The sequence below is a fragment of the Calonectris borealis genome, chromosome 2 (assembly GCF_964195595.1).
Source record: "Calonectris borealis chromosome 2, bCalBor7.hap1.2, whole genome shotgun sequence".
Classification (NCBI taxonomy): Eukaryota; Metazoa; Chordata; class Aves; order Procellariiformes; family Procellariidae; genus Calonectris; species Calonectris borealis.
Window position 1 is genome coordinate 8,636,607 of NC_134313.1, and position 19,290 is coordinate 8,655,896.

The window sequence follows — 19,290 nt, forward strand, 5'->3', positions numbered from 1 at the left end:
ACAGCCGCTTGCTCGCTCCCTGACAGTGGGATGGGGGAGAGAATTGAAAGAGTGAAAGTGAGAGAACTTGTGCCTTGAGATACAGACAGTTTAATAGGTAAAGCAAAAGCCGCACACGCAAGCAAAGGAAAACAAAACAAGAAATTCATTCACTGCTTCCCATCGGCAGGCCATCTCCGGGAAAGCAGGGCTCCATCACGCTTGGGAAGACAAATGCCATCACTCTGAACGTCCCTCCCTTCCTCCTTCTTCCCCCAGCTTTATATGCTGAACATGAGGTCATATGGTATGGAATATCCCTTTGGCCAGTTGGGGTCAGCTGTCCCAGCTGTGTCCCCTCCCAGCCTCTTGTGGACCCCCAGCCTCCTCGCTGGTGGGGTGGGGTGAGAAGCAGAAAAGGCCTCGACTCTGTGTAAGCCCTGCTCAGCAGTAACGAAACCATCCCTGTGTTATCAACACTGTTTCCAGCACAAATCCAAAACACAGCCCCACACTAGCTACTATGAAGAAAATTAACTCTAACAACTAAAGCATCTGTGTGTAATCAACATTATTCCCATCCTAAATCCAAAACACAGCACTATACCAGCTACTGGGAAGAAAATTAACTCTATCCCAGCCGAAACCAGGATACTTAGTCTATGGACTACCCCTGTAAAATGTCCATAACTGTCCACAAAATGTCCACCGAGTTGATTTAGTCCATGAGTTTGGGCTCCATCTCTTATGGTGGTCACTCAGGACAGGAGAAGCGGTGTGTTGTGTGGAGTTACTGAGCACCAAAGCCAGCTCAGGTTAGGTCACTGCTGCACTTGCACTGCTTCTTGTAAGGCTTGTCCTCCATTTGTTCAGGTGGTTCCTGCTATAATAATTCCTGTAACATGCACCTCAAATCATGGGTTACAACAATTTAAAGGTATTTCCATTACAATCTCCAGCCCTGGTCCCTTTGGGCCAGGTTATAGGGTTTAACATTCCAAACATTCCAAAACAACTTTGCAAATCAAATTACATAAAATATAACATTCATATATTAACTTACGTATTCATAAATTACATTTTTCATTATTCTTGGTGAATACTTTTCGTCATCTGATATGATTATATGATACCACGTTTTCCAGATTATGTAGCCCAACTCTTTGCCATCTCCTGTCAGTAAGAATGTCAAGGTAAATTACTTTCACATAGATTTCAACTCGTATTATAGACATAGTCTAATATTCTTCTTTTCCATCACACAGATGATTGGAGAATAGGGTAGTCTGTTCTGAAGTCCTATTCAATTATCTCCTGTGTCCTGTTTAAAAAAATAGGGTATTTCACAGTTGAATATAGGAATTTGAAGAGTTGTTCTTTCAAGGCACCAATTTTTTCCCTCCTGTTACAGAGTCTGCAGCAGATAAAACTTTAAAGGTTTATAATATACATTTTTTTCTCAATGGACCGTTCTTTGTAGTAATTCAGTATTGTCATTAAAAGGGGGAGTGATTGATCAATGACAGTCTAGAAATTACAACTTCCTTTTAGTACTCGTTGGCTGATAAATGAACATCGTTTTGTCCTTTGAAAGCATATTTTCTCTTCCAAGTATTGGTAAACACTGTAGCTACTCCAGGATTGGTATAGACTAGTGAATGCTGAGTTGTTAATGGAGCTCTGTGTTCTGCCTGAATAATAAATTAATGATTTTATAAGTACTATGAACAAGTAAAATGTTAGGCAAGTAGTACGTGTTTATTACTTTAATGTTATTTTATTGGCAATGCTCTCTGCTGAATTTTATTTAGTCCTGCCACTTTCCCGTAGTTAGGTCATGATATATTTAGAGTTGATTTGTCCTAACCATTTTGGTAGGATGATGTTAGAATTTTGTTATCAAGTGGAACCAAGGATACTGGGCAGATGTTGCTGTTATACAAATTATGCATAGGTCACATTTTGTTGAGTGCTGGAGTGTGGCATCTTTGTTTGGGAAATGACAGGTATTTATTGGTTAACTGTAGTCACTCCTACTCCACTTCTGCATAGGGTTTGCTTTCATAACTTTTCATAATGACCTCCACCTCCTTCAAAGTGCTTGTCAAAACTCTCTGCTTTGGTTTGCTTCTACTTAGATTGGTAATGGTTTGAGAGACAGCATGCATGGCCATAGCTTCATCTGTTAATAATAATATTCCCTGATGGATTGTTGTTTTTTTTAGGTTATATCTGTATTATGGGATACATGCTCTTTGCAGCACAGTCTCCAGGCCTGATCTATTGATTATGAAACCGGGAAGAGAGTTAGAATCTGGGTATCGTAATTTTCTCCAAGAAGTTTAACTCATTAAGGTCACTTAAAAATGTGGCATATGCATCAGCTGCATCCTTACTTGAACACAGGATGCAACTAGAGCATGCATTCAGGCTTGGGGGCTGAGAGGGGTTTCTAGGTGCTGTGATATATACACATAACGGTAACAATATAAGGCTGTGGATGAGATTTATTTGCATATATTTGTGTGACACCCTGTGCAGAAGATTGTGAATACAGACATGTACTGTTGTAATTGATTAAATAAAATGTAAACTTTTTATACTGACAATTGAGAAAGGATTCATGTTGCATAATGCATCTAGCTGTTAAAATTTGTTCAGGATGTTTAAGTGAAGACTTGCACAAGCGTCTTGTGACTTCGGACAAACTTTTTGTTTGAATCATGCTACAGCTAACAGTGCGGTGACTGTGTTAAGCTACTCACTCACACAGGTTTGGAGAAAAAGAGCCATTTGATAGGGATCACTTAGAATCATAGAATCATAGAATCATTAAGGTTGGAAAAGACCTCTAAGATCATCAAGTCCAACCGTCAACCCAACACCACCATGCCCACTAAACCATGTCCCTAAGCGCCTCATCTACACGTCTTTTAAATACTTCCAGGGATGGTGACTCAACCACTTCCCTGGGCAGCCTGTTCCAAGGCCTGACCACTCTTTCAGTAAAGAAATTTCTCCTAATGTCCAATCTAAGCCTCCCTTGGCGCAGCTTGAGGCCATTTCCTCTCGTCCTATTGCTTGTTACTTGGCAGAAGAGACCAACACCCACCTCACTACAACCTCCTTTCAGGTAGTTGTAGAGCGCGATGAGGTCTCCCCTCAGGCTCCTCTTCTCCAGGCTAAACAACCCCAGTTCCCTCAGCCGCTCCTCATAAGGCTTGTGCTCCAGGCCCTTCACCAGCTTCGTTGCCCTCCTCTGGACACGCTCCAGCACCTCCATGTCCTTCTTGTAGTGAGGGGCCCAAAACTGAACACAGGATTCGAGGTGCGGCCTCACCAGTGCCGAGTACAGGGGCACGATCACCTCCCTGCTCCTGCTGGCCACACTAGTTCTGATACAGGCCAGGATGCCGTTGGCCGCCTTGGCCACCTGAGCACACTGCCGGCTCATGTTCAGCCGGCTGTCAACCAGCACCCCCAGGTCCTTTTCCTCTGGGCAGCTTTCCAGCCACTCTTCCCCAAGCCTGTAGCGTTGCCTGGGGTTGTTGTGGCCCAAGTGCAGGACCCGGCACTTGGCCTTGTTGAACCTCATACATTTGGCCTCAGCCCATCGATCCAGCCTGTCAGAGATATTTGCCCCATTATAACATTAAAACGTGTATTGAAGATGTTCTGTGCACGTGTAACTTTAGTTATACATGTAATTGAGTTAAGGCTGAGGAGTAGAAAACCAGAGGAGAAAAATCTATTATATACTTACAGTGTATAGCCTTATCAATTTATTGCATTTTCCTGTATATAATAAAATAACTTTGGAAAATCCTACCCTTTAAAGGTGTTGTCCTTTAGTGAACCAATTTTGGTAAAGCCTGGTTTTGAGGCAAACACTGTACTGAGCATCATTAAGCCCAGCGGAATCCATAGTGCTGGTGTGCCATGATCTACATGGTCTACTGTCTAATCTAAAAATGCTCAACAGGGAAGTTACTGTTATTTTAATTTTATGCTTACTTTTATTCAACTTTATTTATTTAAATAATAAGCTTTAAAAAATGTTGTCTAGGACCCAGTGCTCTGGAGGTCTGGTTGTGGACCTCTATTTTTATGTAGCATGATCCCAGACAAGTAATTCATGGGAATTATCACACACCTCAGTAGAGTTTGATTGAGAGATATATTTTGCTTAGCTAAACCTCAAGGGATTAATTAAATATAATTCTGCTGTATAATAACATGAAGGCCTCATAAATGGAAATGTTCTGTGCTACTCATGTTCTGAACATTTTTGAGACAATTGATTATTAAATGGACTGATTTGGAGAAGCTTATGTGAATGGAACTGAAGGAACAGTATAAAAATAGGCTTATATAGTTTATTTCGTTATTCTCTTTCTGAAGTACCTTTTTATGTCTTTGTGTATATAATTATATAGAATAGCACAGAATGTCTTCCTAGAATATTGTCATTGCACATCCAATACCAGTCAAAGATGGGTTTCAGTGAGTCTGTGATGAGTGTAAAATCCCCAGAAACAACTAAGATGTTCATGGGGGAACAGGATCTTACTTTTAAAATCTTTTTAATGACCAATTTAAAACTTCTACTTCTAACTAATCATCCTTGAAATAAGTGTTTGGGTTTTTTTTAATTTATTTAATATACTACTTAATTTTTAACAGTTAAGCGAATTCTTTCTTCTAGGCAAGCGATGATACTTCTGATAGACTTGGTTTTGTGCTAACAGATGAATGGCAATGTACTACCATTCAGTTACTGTGTTTTCTTAATCTTAGGTGGTGTTTTGAACTGCGATTAGTACAATGCAGCGTGAATGGCTAGCTGATGGCAAGCTGGGGAGAGAGCTGGAATTTATGGTCAAGTGCATTGTTAAAAACTTAATTCTGGCATTGCTAATTCAAATTGAGATATGTTTTGTCCTGGAAAGAGGAAAACAAGGAGCAAGGAAGTGAAATGACTGTCATAAGCCTCAGAAGTTCTGGTGATATATCAGTTGCCCGTAGGAGTCCTCCTGTTCCTGTGTATGTTGCTACCCAGCGCTTGCCACCAAGCCTTTTTAAATGTTTGAGAACTGCTGTAAATTCTTCTGATACAGTTATACAACAATATAAAAGAGTGCTTGCAGTGTAATTTCTGTAAAACTGTGGCACTTTGACATCTGCCAGTCTCAGTAGTGCAAATGTTACTGCTTTGAAGCTAGCAGAAATGCCAACAAATACCATTGCTTAAAAATAAATTTGTGTGAAGCTAACCTTTTTTTTAAGCTTTAGGGATAGAGGCTATTGAACTTCATTTAATATTTCTATTTGTCAAAGATCAGATGGATATTTGCTAATTAGCTGTGGAATTTAATTATAGCTTCTTCTTAACTTTAACTTTCTTTTCTAGAGCTTCTTGTAGTGAAGAGGAAAAGGGGCAGACCAAAAGGGTCTACTAAGAAGTTCTGTGTGGATGAAGATGTGGCAGAAAATAACCCTGTTCCAAGCGAAGAAACTCTGCCTGGGACAGAAGAAGGACTGGAACTGGCTGAAGTCTCACCAGGCAGCTTGGAATGTAGGAAATGCAATCGGAAGTTCTCCAACACACGTCAGCTGAGGAAACATATCTGCATTATTGTTTTAAATGAAGGAGAGGAAGAAGGAGATGGAGGTAAGAAAATATCCAACAAAAATATATGAAGCATGTTGTAAAACAGTGTGTTTCCATCCTTTAACCTGATTGGTAACAACTCGTAATCCCCAGTGTTAATTTTAAATGGAATTGAATTGTCTGCTTCTTTTAACGTAAAAAGCATGTTGAAGCAAAACTGAGAATAAAGTTAGACAAGGTATTTTTAATTTTTTTCAAAAAGGTCAAAGCTTATTGCGCTAATGATTGTCTTAAACTCCCTGAAATGCTTCTTTTGCACAAGCAACTGTTCTGTTCCTCACAAAGAGGATTACAGTTTTCCAGTGAGAAGTGGTATAGGCCGCATAGGTAAGTATCACACATAGGTGAGGAAGGATGATCCTATAGAGGTGTTTCTATCATGTGACCTGGGAAACCTGAATTCTGTCCTGTTCTTTTGATAGATTTAAAGACTGCTTTTCTAGATGGCTTGTTTTACTGTATAAAAAATAGTGCCAAACTCCCCTCTTCTATTTTACAAAACTTTATGTGAATTAAGGTTCCCTGAATCGACCACCCCTCTAGGAAGCCTATTTAAAAAGACAAGAGTGAATATTCATTTCGAATAGAATAGAGCAGAACAGAACAGAACAGAACAGTTGGAAGGGACCTACAACGATCATCTAGTCCAATTGCCTATTTAACTTTGCTCAAAGGTGAATGTCACATGCATACAAAGTTATACATTTGTCCAAGCTTTGTGTTTGCGTTAAAATTAAGTTTTTGCTTTTGCTATAATTGCTTAGCATGATATCCTGTTGATTCTACTTGCAGGCAAAATTTGCCATTGATTTTTCTCCAGTTTTCTATTACCCTTTTGTGTCCAGTCTGTCATTATGGTACACAACTAGTATGATTATTTTACTTTCAGTGAGATGTAGAATTTAACTTCTGTGGCAAAGAATAATTAAAATGGGCTTAGAATATGTTGACAGAGCACAGAAACTCTTGCTTTGATAAAGTACCTTGTTATTTTTTTACTATCATCAGTGGTAGGATTTTTCAACTATGTAAAATGACCTTCACTCCAGCTGTCTCACCTGTGACATCACAAGTGTCCGTGCCCTTTGCTGTTTGTATGTGCTAGGTACGATGCTAACGTTTGCATTATTTTGGCAATGTTACCTTTTCTGATGTCCTTTTAAAAAAATCTCAGATTGGAGTATAAACTCAAATTAACTGTTCTTGACCTGTTAGCTCATTAGAGCTCCTAAATCTTATCTAGATCTGTTTTGCTCTACAAAACACACTGGCAGATGTTTCAAAGTAAATCGCTCAGCCTTTTCCTTCTTTAAAAAGAAAACAGCCACAATTTTGGGCAAATGGAACATTTTTTATTTATTCTCTGGCAAAAGCAAAGCAGCAAGCGAAAAAAGTCATTCTTGAGCAGCAAATAACGAGGACTTCCAGTTGTTGGTGACTAGTGCAGCTAGAACGTCTCCAGGCCAAAGCTTCCTACCTTCACTGCAAACTGTGAAGGTATTGTGGGCTGTTTTTGTCCTGAAGGGGTAATTCTTCCCCGCAATACATCTGGCAAGTTCAGTCTTCAACCATCTACTGATTGCTGTCCCATTACAGGAAAACTTTTCACTTCTGGCTTTACCATATGAAGTGGTTGGGACAACTTTTCAGTTTCTGAATACGTAGATAAAAGTAGCATGTGTATTATTATTATCCTTTAAGAAAATGTGATTACATTGAGTAGCTCAAAACTTTCTGAGGAGTGGACAAGAACAATATGGTCTATGTCTAGGATTGTTTGTCATACTTGTGTTGCTTTACCAGCTCAGAAAACATGTTCTTTAAAATTTGAGCTGTTGAATTATTATTCAGACTCAAATTTCGTTATGAAGAAGGTTTTGAGAATGATGGATGAACCTTCTAAATGTGAACAAAAAAGTCTAAAATTGAAAAGGCAAGCAAATAATGAAATTGTAAATGTACTTTTTATCTGTTCATGTAATTTCATGAGGACCTGTTCATAATTTAAAAATAAAAATACTTGGACAAATGCACCAAGGTTCTTAGTTGTCAAAGTTGTTGACAGTCCCTGAACTAGAGGTTCAGAGGTTCACCCATATCACTGGCAACTGAAAGCTGTTAAACTCTTAATGTATCCAGGTGGGTTACAAAGCTGTCTGGTTTCTAGTTTTCAGTATGTTCTGTGTTAATGAGGTTAAGAGCATTATTACATAGTTTGTGAAATAGTGGTACATTTGATTGTTTCTTAAACCTGATGCTGCTCATTTCATTGGGTGCCATCTTGCTCTCTAACTCTGGGAAATGGTGAATAATAATGCTGTATTAACCTCTTGCATAAGGTTCGTAATTTAGGAATCTTCGTATTTGCGTTAAAGATTATTCTTATCCTGTATGAGTCTTAAGTAACAGAGTAACTAGACTATGTGGAAATTGCTTATGCATCTGGTCAGTCTTATCATTCTTATCAGCAACTCTGCTGTAACTGTTTTGAGATGGAGGACCAGAACCACAAGTGGTGCTCAAGACTCAAGAGCATCTCTGGTTTACACCATGGCATAAATTTTTTATTTTTGTTTTCTGTTCTACTCTGTTCTTAATGATTCCTCAGATTATGTTTGCTTTTCTGACTACTGCTAAGTATTGAACTTACGTTTTCAGGGAACTATTTAGACAGCCAGCCAGATCTTTCCTGTGTTGTAAGAGTCAATTTAGAGCACATCATTTTATCGGTATTTTTCTGTATGTGTTTTGCTTTGCATTTATTGTCACTGTAGGTGGGAGTCCAAACTAGCACCTGTCTGCATTTATGTGTTTATGGTTTTCTAAGCTTCAATTATACTCAGCAGAGATCAAGTCAGTACTTTAGGGGAGCCTGTGGAGTGAGATAGGGTTAGCCGAGTTGCTCGTAGGCTCCATTGACTGTATTGATTAGAGCTCTGTCTATCATGGCAATTTAGAAATGTAGCTTGTGGGTGCCTTAATCTGGTTTAATTCCAGGTTATTCTGTCACCAGTTACTGATTATTGCGAGATCTTTCTGTAGCTTCATTGTCACCAAATGGTGTTGAATCTAAATGTAGCATACACAGATAGTGGTGTAGCTGTCTCAGCACATAGTACTGCAAGTATTACACCAGGTATTTATTTTGTGTGTGTGTTTTTGTGTGTCAACAAATATTTCAGTTACTTGAGCAGATGTGGTTGATACCAACATTTTCTAGAGTAAACTATCTCTGAGACAAAAACTTCTTGAAATCACACTGATTTTGGTGTATATGAGAAAAGGAGTACTGAAACTTCTAATTTGATGGGATTTCTCCTTTGCTGAAATTCTTAGAGCTAGATGGAGAATTTTATTGAGGGTCTTTGAACCTTCCATAGTTACAATATCTTTCTCATTTCAGACACAGACATTTCAGACACAGACACTTCAGAGTAGATGGCTAAAAATCATAAGGAGCTTTGACTGCAAGTTATTCTCCCTTAATATTTGACCTCTTACTTAATACATACAGGGTGTTTTTTTTCCCACTTTTTATCCATGTCTTTCCAACTTGAAATTACTTTTATCTGTTTTTCTAATGCTTCTGTGATTTTTCTGTAGTATTTTTTTACTACTTTCTCATGTTTTTAATTTCTTGAGAAGTTTAGCACTGTATGGACATCTGACTAATAATCAAGTATGTTTTCACTTTGCACTGGGTCTGGCTGGGATGGAGATAATTTTCTTCATAGCAGATCATATGATGCGGTGTTTTAGATTTGTGACCAAAATAATGCTGATAACACACTAATGTTTTAGCTATTGCTAAAATATGCTAAACATATAAATATTGAAAAGGTATATATTGATATTCTGTGTGATATTCTTTATTGAGAGAAACATAATATATGTATTGAGCTGAAGTTGAAATATTAGGAAAGGTTTCCAAGTAATAAAATGTTCTGCTATCTTTTATAGATCGACAAGGGAAGTGTTGAAATCCTTATCATATTGGATGTTTAAAATTACAATTAATAAATCACTGTGTTGATTAAATAAAAAACTGTGTTGAAACTGTAGTATGTATTGGTCAGAGGAATAATTGGTGGATGTAATAGGCCTCTGCTGTTCTTTGCTTCTGTGATTAGTGATCCACATTGACCTCTCAAAGGTCAGGGTCTCATTGACTGTTCTTCCACTCTTTCAGGAGTCACCAAGCCTTACTGGTTACTGACATCCTCTGTGCATCTAATTTAATCCTTTGATGCCTAATGATTGCCTTCACCTTGTGGGCCCATTCACTGAAACAGTGAGAAAAATGTGTTAATTTTTTGAACAGAATTAAAAAATGTCTGTTATGCTTACAAATCCCCTGTGTACATGCTTAGTAAATACATTTTTTTAATAGAGGGCTTATTTGCCTAAGAAAGTTGCTGTGATTTAAGCAGAGCTGTGTGTACACCTATTTCTGTTTTTATTTGGTTAAACCAAATTTACAGTTTTGGTTAGTGATTTGGATCTGGCCGGCTGGAGGTACTGCCATCCATTCCTTTTGTCCTCAGACAAAACTAGGAGAGTTGAGATTCTTCCTGAACCGCCATGTGTCTTCGCTGTGTCTGCTCCCAGCCAGAAGACGGAGCTGGTTCAGCCCCCGCCGCTGGGATGGGGTGGGTTTGGGGATTTTGGCTGTTGCTGGATTGGATCAGTTCCCCAGCAGCTGCCTCTAAACTTGCTTGCTTTGAGAGACAGACAACAGGTAATTATTTTAACCGCTGTCCCTCTCCCACACTGCAGTATAGCTGAATCTCTGGCAGATATAAGAGAGGACATTTGATGGCTGGGGAATGGGATTTGGGTGGAAGATGGATTACAGCAGTGGACAGCCCAGATTCTCTCCTTGGAGTGAACCATTCATTCCTAGTGAAGTAGGAGCCTGCATAATTCTTAAAGATGGCACTTTTGGCCTTAGTTTAAAATGTTTTTGCCATCAACTGAATTCTAATTTAACTGAATTCTTTCTGCGAGTAGTATGTCCGTCTCTGCAGGAGAAGCAATTGCATGTGTTCATTTTGAATGGCCAGTTTACTTTTTTTTCCCAAGCTATTGTCTTGCTACTATGAAATACCAGCATCTTTTAGGGGATAAAAAAATAATTTGAATGAAGAGTAGTTTAAAAACATGTCAATTAGGGATGTGTAGCTGTGCCTGCAAAATGTCGTACATCCAATTACGAATGCAGAGAGCAGTACCTTCAATTAACGACTCAAATAGAATCATGGGACAGATGAACAATCTAGTTCGATGGCACTCTGAAAGCAGTGATTCATTCAGAGTTGACAGTAGCTTTACTCGTCAACACAGACACGACCATTCCTTAAATGTGTTAGAAGGCGCAGGCACAGCATTGTATTTCTTGCACAAACAGAAGCAGGCATTTAAAATGCGTGTCACTAGATAGGGGAGGTCAGTTTATTCGTCTGTTGAATCGAAGTGCCAGCTGACAAAGTGCTAAGCTGACTGCTTAGCAAGGGACATGTAAAGTGAGGCAGTTTGTCTAAATAAATCTGTTTAGGAGCAAGCAAAGACCCTTACCGCTTGGAGAAACTTTGCTTAGCTGTTCTAAGTTGCGGATACTCCATTTTCTCCTAAATCATCTTAAAATCACTTATGGATGTTACTTTATAATACAGCAAGCACTGTTGTATTATACAGATGAATTGTCCTAGTTGTGAGAGACAAAACTTATAATCCATAATAGTAACGGTTAAGTAATTTTTTCCAGGAAGACAACTAAATTACTGATGAGATGGTCCCATATTATGGAAAGGCAGTTTGAGCCCTGTGGTCAAAGTTGAAAGTCTTGTTTGTCATTAAAACATTCTTTTGTCTCCCTCTCTATCCTTTCCTAAAACACACCTTCTAGTGCAGGGTTTTTTGGTGTAGAGAGCGTTCAGGAAGAAAGCAGCTGTCATTGAGAGTTAAGATTTTTTTTGTTTTGGTGATTTGATGGAGAGTGTTAGTTTTGGTGGGGTTTTTTTGAAGGTTGATCAGGTTACACACAAACTGTGAGATAGTTGTTTGTGGCAAAAGGTGGTGGCAACGTGTGCAGCTCCAGGTCCTCATCAACAAATTGCTTCTGGAAGATACTTGTTCCTCTCGGAAGGGGGAAGAACGGGACTACTGCCATCAACATGCATCAGATTAGTGAATAAATTTTAATGTTTAAGTATCAGAACTTGACTTGACCACTCTGTAGAGAAGAGAGTTTGTTTCTTTTTTTTAAATGTCATGTGAGTGTTGAGAGTGTTCATACAAATATTTAGTACTATTTGAAGATGTATGATTAGTAAATAAGTTGCATTTTCTCTCTTGCCTGTTTTTGACCAATACATGTGTGAGCTTTTTTTTGTGTTAACAAAATTTGCATAGCACTCAATACCTTCCTCGCATCTTTGAAGGTACTGAATGTAGTCCTGTTAGTTGCTGGATGTTCTCAGCTCATATTGAGAAGGTGGAAGTGGAGATTCAGTCCTTTCTTTGAAGTACTTGCCAGCTTTGGGTTTATTAAGAAAATATTTTCAGATGGCCATAATCTTCATATTTAGTGCTTAGCATCTGTGTACAAGGTTTCTGTGCATATGAAATACCGACATTTTAATACAGAAATATTTTTATTTTGCAATCCTGTGTATTATCTTAAAATCTCTTTTTAAATAGCATTCTGGAGTTCTGTTTTGAAAGTAGGGAGTCGTAGTCAGCTATATTTTTCGTAACAGGTCTGTTCTTTTCCACAGCTTTTACCCTTGGTTGAACTGAAGGAACTAGCAAACTGATCTGCCTGATAGAGGCACATTAGGAAAGAAAAACAGCATGAAACATTTGTTAGCTTGTTACTGTGGTGATAATAGTTAGTTATTCATTAGTGTGGATCACTAACAAACTCAACTCTGTGGTTCGTCCTTTTCTTCCTTTTCTGTTTTTTAGTAGAATTCCAATATTCAAAAGTTAATAGAGTAAGAGATTAACACGAAGAGACAATAAAATGGTTTTGTCTTTTGGTTTCAACCACTTTATTTCCTCATTAAACGGACTAACTCTTACTTTGTAATGGTTAGAAAGGAGGATTTAGGAGTAGGGTGCTTCATTCTATTCATATGCCTACGAGGAATTCATGATGTGATCCCAAGCAAAATGGAGAAAATTCTGTTGTCCTAATCATAGCTTTCCTTTCAATCCATAGTTCTGGATTTCTGTTAGCTAAAACATGCAAAAAATCACTGAGAGTTTTGTCCACAGGTATATCAAATCTTTTTTTTTTCTTCCTAAAACTGTCACTAATTCTTACTGTCCACTGAACAAAAGCAGATTAATTAACTAAATTAATTTTTGTATTTGTTTAACAGTATGTGAAGTAGTCTCAGGGAAACATAATTTAATAAGCAGCTTTCATTCTTTGTGTATTCTGATTCTTTATGAGAAGACTTTCTTCTGTTGGTGGCCTGGTCCTGCTGTGAAATTTGTGACTATTCATTTCATTGTTGATAATAAACTAACAGAGGCTGTTTCATGAAGGGAATGTGGAAAAATGTGTTTGTTTCCTCCCACCCCCGTTCATCCCACCAGAAGAAAACACTGCACAAGCAGATTCTGGTGGAAGGGGATATTTCTTTATATTCAAATATCCCTTTGAAGTATTGCAGAGAAATGTTGGTGTTAGAATTACGTGGTTTCAATATCAATCAATAATTTACAACTATATTAAGGAGTTAAAGGCGGACATAATGAGACCCTTTATCCCTATAAAGCAGCAATATTTTCCAAAATCATAGAAATCTACAGAGAAAAAGGTAGTTGAGAAGAGGCATACATCAGGGAATTTGTCTAATGAAATTGAAGAAATCATTAGCAGACAATGAAATGCAGGGGGATCTCAAGGCAGAGCATAATTTTCTGTAATCTAGAAGCTGGAAGCTGGGGCAAAAACATTGCTAACCTGACTCCATAGAAAGATGGCTTGCTAACCGTGTTTGAATTCAGTTTGCTATGTGGTTGTTGCTCATTCTAGGTATTGTAAATATGAATTTCAGATTTACAGATTAGCATCAAGTCATTAACAGTTGTCAGTGTACACATTTCTGCCTCAGTATGCCTGAGAAATCTAAACTAATTCCTACATAGCTTGTTTCCCACTGGTTTTGTATTTGGTAAAGAGCTTGCAGTTTATCCAGGTGCTAGTTACCTGATCCAGTCCTAACTATGATACTTTAGTTTGTGCTTGTGCGTTTCATTTTTTTAAGGAACAGCCAGCACTCTTTAACGCCTTGTTCCATTAAGGTAAGACCATGGGGGACAGACTTGTTTGAATCTCAGCTGAATATTAACAAAATACTACTGAAATTAAAACACAGCCATTTCCATGTAGCATATCTTTCCACTGCTTTTGCTATTTGCATGCTATAAACAACTCTAGACACGCTACAGCTTTGCTGTTACTGTTTTTTATTTATATATTGTTTCCCTATCTCAGCAGAGCAGCTACAGCACGTTATGAATATATATTGAGTGACTTATTCTGGGGATTGTGTCAGCTGCTTTATATACAGGGAAGAAAAAAATCTAAAATTCACTGGGTTCATTTATAATTTTCTTTCTTCCATCAGTTTTTGCTTTCCTTACTCATTACCTCTGGAACGTTTGCATAATGCCTTAATTTGCCAAGATTGTTTTCTCTAGCCTGCATTTTCTACCACTTCATCTAATATAAAGAAATCTTGTTGGTATAAACTTGCAACCCTCTGTTTTTATTCTTTATGCTGGTAATTCTTTATATGTAACCTTTTTTTTTTTTCTTTTTAGAATTTCAGTAAGGAATTCCTCATTTTCTTTAAGGAAGAAATAGCTTCAAGGAACAACTTTATTGATTATTCATTCTTATTTCAGATGAGCGTTTTGAATACAACTATCATGTTGCTTTCTAGTTAACAGGTCCAAAAGTTATCCAATTTAAGAGGCTGAAGGCATTCTGAACAGCAACAGTTAGGGGATGATTTAGAAGTGCAGGCCTTCAAAATGAAGAGTTACATGTCAGGAGTTAGGTTGAAAGAACTGTTTTGAACCTAAATTCTTTTTGAATCGACACTGAAAAAGAGAAGTATGTTTCTGGCTATTTATTCAGAGAACCGTGGGGAAAAAAAGCCTAATCCAGAGAGGCTATTGGAAGACTTTCCATTAAATAGATGGATAATGAATCCGGTACTACGAGAAATAATCCTAAAGTCATCAGAACAATTACATATGGAAAGGAGAAAAATAATTTGTTTATTATGGTGAAATCATAAGAAATTCTGCAAAGTTTGTAGAACTTTCATAAAAATCCACAATAATGTCAAGATAATTTAAAACCACAAATGTTTCTGAAAGTCCGTTTTTAAAATTTTGATTCTTTTCTTTATTTTGTCTATTTTCTCTATTTGTGTAAGTATCACACTAGTTTTATTAATTAGAGGGAAAAAAGCTCCCCTTTAGGAACTCATGCAGCATGTCTTGTTTTGATAACATGTATTTCTTTCTACAGTAACATTAATTTTCTCCTAATTCTTTCTAGTAGTGTTAGTGACTGTGTTACCTGCATTTCTTTTGTACATCGTTACATTCTTTTTGATGTTTGCTCTTTAGGTAATGATTCTGACGTTGACCTTGACAGGAAGGAAGATGAGCGAGAAAAAACTCCAAAGAGGCCCAGAGTTCAGAAAACAGAGAAAACTCCATCAACTAAGGAGACGGAACAGGTTTCAGGAGCTAAAAATCCTATTATAAGTGTGGTTTTGACAGCCCATGAAGCTATTCCAGGTAATCAGAATCACTGATATAATCAAATTTGGTTTTATCCATGCTGATGCTGTATAAAATAGTCATTGGTCTAAGACTGAGCTGCTTAGGATGTTTATTATCTGCAAAATATTTAGTATTATTCGGTTATCTTGATACAGAATCTCTGCATCTGGCAGCTACATCATTTTAGAACTACCGTCACATTTCTTCATAGATATGACAAATGCTGGACCTGAGTGTAATTATCTGCATTAACATCAGTTATGTTTAGTCTGTGAATAGTTTTAAAGAAGAAACTGAAAAAATCAGTGACCAGAGAAAAGGAAAGTATTTTTCCCTTGGAATATCTTTATTTCAGCTTTTGATTTGTGTGTATATTTATGATAAATGTAAATTTGATTATGAAAACACAACCAGCTTAGTATATATATAACTTAATATTTATGCATACAAATAGTTTGACAGAATATATGTATATATATTTGAAAATCAAGTAAAGTTTCTATATAATGATTAAAGGATTCTTCATCCATAAATTTTTATAGTGCCTTTTCATTGAAGGATTTTTGGAATAATTTCAAACTATTTTAAAACTAGACTTGCATTTGCCTCTTTATATAAACCAGCAACTCCCCTGACTGACAGAATCCCGTTTTATAGTTTTGTGCATTATTTTCAGCTTTGTAGCTTTATAGTTCTCCTTTTCTTTATTGGTAACATTTCTGAATGTTTGTTTTGCTTATAGCTCTCAGAAGAACTAGAATGTATTTACTTGTTTTATTGTTGTGGGTTGGAAGCTAGCTGGATTTTCTGTGTTGTTCTTTAATAACTTTTGATATCGAGATCTGTGATATGCTTGGACTTTGTTTGCTAAAATGCATTTCTAATGGCGACGGTAGAGGAAGCTGGATGAGCTCACCTACGAATATCCTGTGTGCTTAGAAGGGAAGTAAAAAACACCTTCAAATTCATTGTTTGAGAAACATCACACAGGCTTTTGGACTTACACTGAGCTGTTAAAAATTTGGTCTTGCAATGTTGTAAATACCAGATTTCATATTTAGAAAAGGGAAGGTTCAAGAGGACCGGTGAGCACTGGAAGTGTGGAAATCTGGCTTCAGGGTGGTTTGAGATCTGCACCTCTTTGTTTCGCTAACCGTAGGCACCTTTCTCTTGTGTGATGGAGCCCTGGGCTCTTTCCTAGATGTTGCTAAACACTTACTTCCCCGCTATATCTCCCACCTCTTTTGGCTCTTTCCCACTGCACGTAGCTTCTCCCCCATCCTGGTGCCCAGTCCCCTCACTGCCACACGTGAGGCTCCCCTCACGTCCTCTGCTCCTTTGTCTGGGCAAAGGGGAACACGCGATGGCTGGTTAAGGGGCTCATGTAGGTGTTAGTAAGTGGGTTCACATAGATGTTAGTTTATGGATTTATACATGCACCCTCCCTTCCTCAGGGCTGTTGGGGTCTCCTCTCTCCAGTTGCTAAATTTTATGTACCTTGTAAGAATTTTTGTCTTTGAGATCTTTACATTTCTGGCAAGGACTAGAATTTTCAAGAGGGGAAGGAAAGACATGGCAGACAGTGCAATCAAAGACCCATTTTCTTAGGAAACTAGCCTAAAGAGTTGAATGAAATAATAGTAAATACAGGTAGTGAAGAAAACGTAGTAAGCATGTGATGTGGGAGAGGAAATGAAGATCTAGAGGAGATTGGTGCCTTAATTACTGCCTAGTAAATTTTTCTTCAGACAACAAAAAGTTCGGGTTTTCTTTACATATATGCTTTTTGAGTCACTCAAAATATTAAAACAACTTCAACTTTGGAGCTATCAGTGCATAGTACATATTACATTCAGAAGGCTTTAATGAACCGAAGGGATTTACGGTCAAATGTGAACCTGCAGCTATTTTTTAAGGTCCTCTCATTTATTCGGTTGACAACTAGTAATCTTATTATGTTCAAGTTCTCGACTAGAATACGTAGAATGAAAAAGTTGGTGTTAAGACATTTATGAATGATCATCCTACTTTTCAGAATTTGGAAATTCTAGAAGATATTATATAAGTGATTGACTCTTTGAAGATTCAAAAGAAAAATATTTCATTTACTACAATTATGTTTTACTCTATTTTTCATTGCTTTTCCTTCTATTTTTTTCATTAATTTCCATGATCTAACTATATTTTAATGTCACTAGCAATTTTTAGGCTGTTTCCCTTCCTCAGGAATTACTAAAAATAGTAATACTATCTTTCATAGTTTTTATTAAATTTTTCTGGAGATTTATCATGTGCTGAAGAGGTGAGTTACTGCTACAGACTGCTGTTGAAGAATATAAACAGATAAAACATTTCTCCCTTCTTCCCTGCTTTCTGTGTACTAGATCATCTGTAAAGTTAAGTTGAAAATAAAGTTTAAAAGTGCTTAAGCACTATCAAAACTTAGTGATCTTTCTGCAAGCATTAGCATTCTCTAGCTACCTGTTATCTAGCTTTAAAGATACATGGAAGTATCCCTTTTCGTGTCCAGTGCAGTAAAATCCTGTTGAAGATGTCAGATAAGCGTTCTGTGAATTAGAAAAATAGAGAAGGCTTTAAGAATTAGTTGTATTTTATCCACGGTATAGAGGAAATATTCAGACTGTATGTCTCCCTTTTTAAATGAAAGATGCTTTTAGGAGTATTGCATTAACAGTTTGCTGTAATTTTGTTATATACTATTTAGGTTTGGGACACTGTTTTACATCATATGTTCAGTAGATTATGACTAAATTGATCTCAAAATCCCTTCAAACAAACAGATCAGTTAGTTTTTAACTTCCCAGAAAGGACAGTCGGGCAACATTGATTTTTCCCCATGTTCCTTTTTTGTAATGTTTACTTGGGAGGCATATGAAAGGTAATAGATTTACAGCTTTAGAAATTTGAAAGCTTGCATTAATCCACAGAGTAAATACAGTTTGAATAAAAGTGATAGATTTTTTTCTGTGTAGGTGTTGAAGTACCTTGACAAGCTAGAGGGGTGGGCCCATGCGAACTTCGTGAAGTTCAACAAGGCCAAGTGCAAGGTCCTGCACCTGGGTCAGGGCAACCCCGATATCAATACAGGCTGGGGGATGACAGGATTGAGAGCAGCCCTGCCAGAAGGACTTGGGGGTACTGGTGGATGAAAAATGGGACATAAGCCGACAATGTGTGCTCGCAGCCCAGAAGGCCAACTGTATCCTGGGCTGCATCAAAAGAAGCGTGGCCAGCAGGTCGAGGGAGGTGATTCTTGCCCTCTGCTCTGCTCTGGTGAGACCCCCCCTGCAGTGCTGCGTCCAGCTCTGGAGCCCTCAGCACAAGAAAGAAAACAGGTGCAGCCCTCTGCACCTGTTGGAGCGGGTCCAGAGGAGGGCCACGAAAATGATCAGGGGGATGGAACACCTCTGCTATGAAGAAAGGCTGAGGGAGTTGGGGTTGTTCAGCCTGGAGAAAGAGAAGGCTCCAGTGAGACCTTATTGCAGCCTTTCAGTACTTAAAGGGGGCTGACAGGAAAGATGGGGAGGGACTCTTTATCAGGGAATGTATTGTTAGGACAAGGGGTAACGGTTTTAAACTGAAAGAGGGTAGATTTAGATGAGCTATTAGGAAGAAATGTTTTACAATGAGAGTGGTGAGTCACTGGCACGGGTTGCCCAGAGAGGTGGTAGATGCCCCATCCCTGGAAGTGTTCAAGGCCAGGCTGGATGAGGGTTTGAACAACCTGGTCTAGTGGCAGGTGGCCCTGCCCATGGCAGGGGGGTTGGATGATCTTTAAGGTCCCTTCCAACCCAAACGATTCT

At 38.0% G+C, this 19,290-nt stretch overlaps 1 protein-coding gene across 4 annotated transcripts in view; it reads left to right on the top strand.

Annotated features, from left to right (window-relative positions):
- Positions 1 to 19,290, top strand: part of ZFAT (zinc finger and AT-hook domain containing) — a 97,503-nt gene that overhangs the window by 17,234 nt on the left and 60,979 nt on the right. For 3 of the 4 annotated variants that reach the window (XR_012672245.1, XR_012672246.1, XM_075141124.1), the window contains exons 3-4: positions 5,390 to 5,650; positions 15,308 to 15,481. Coding sequence is in view for 2 of the 4 variants with exons in the window: in XM_075141124.1 (XP_074997225.1) it covers positions 5,390 to 5,650; positions 15,308 to 15,481 (435 nt within the window). In the remaining 2 variants the exon portion in view is untranslated. Of the gene's footprint in view, positions 1 to 5,389; positions 5,651 to 9,839; positions 9,953 to 15,307; positions 15,482 to 19,290 lie in introns of those variants that run through there. The other variant, XM_075141125.1, reaches the window with a different exon arrangement.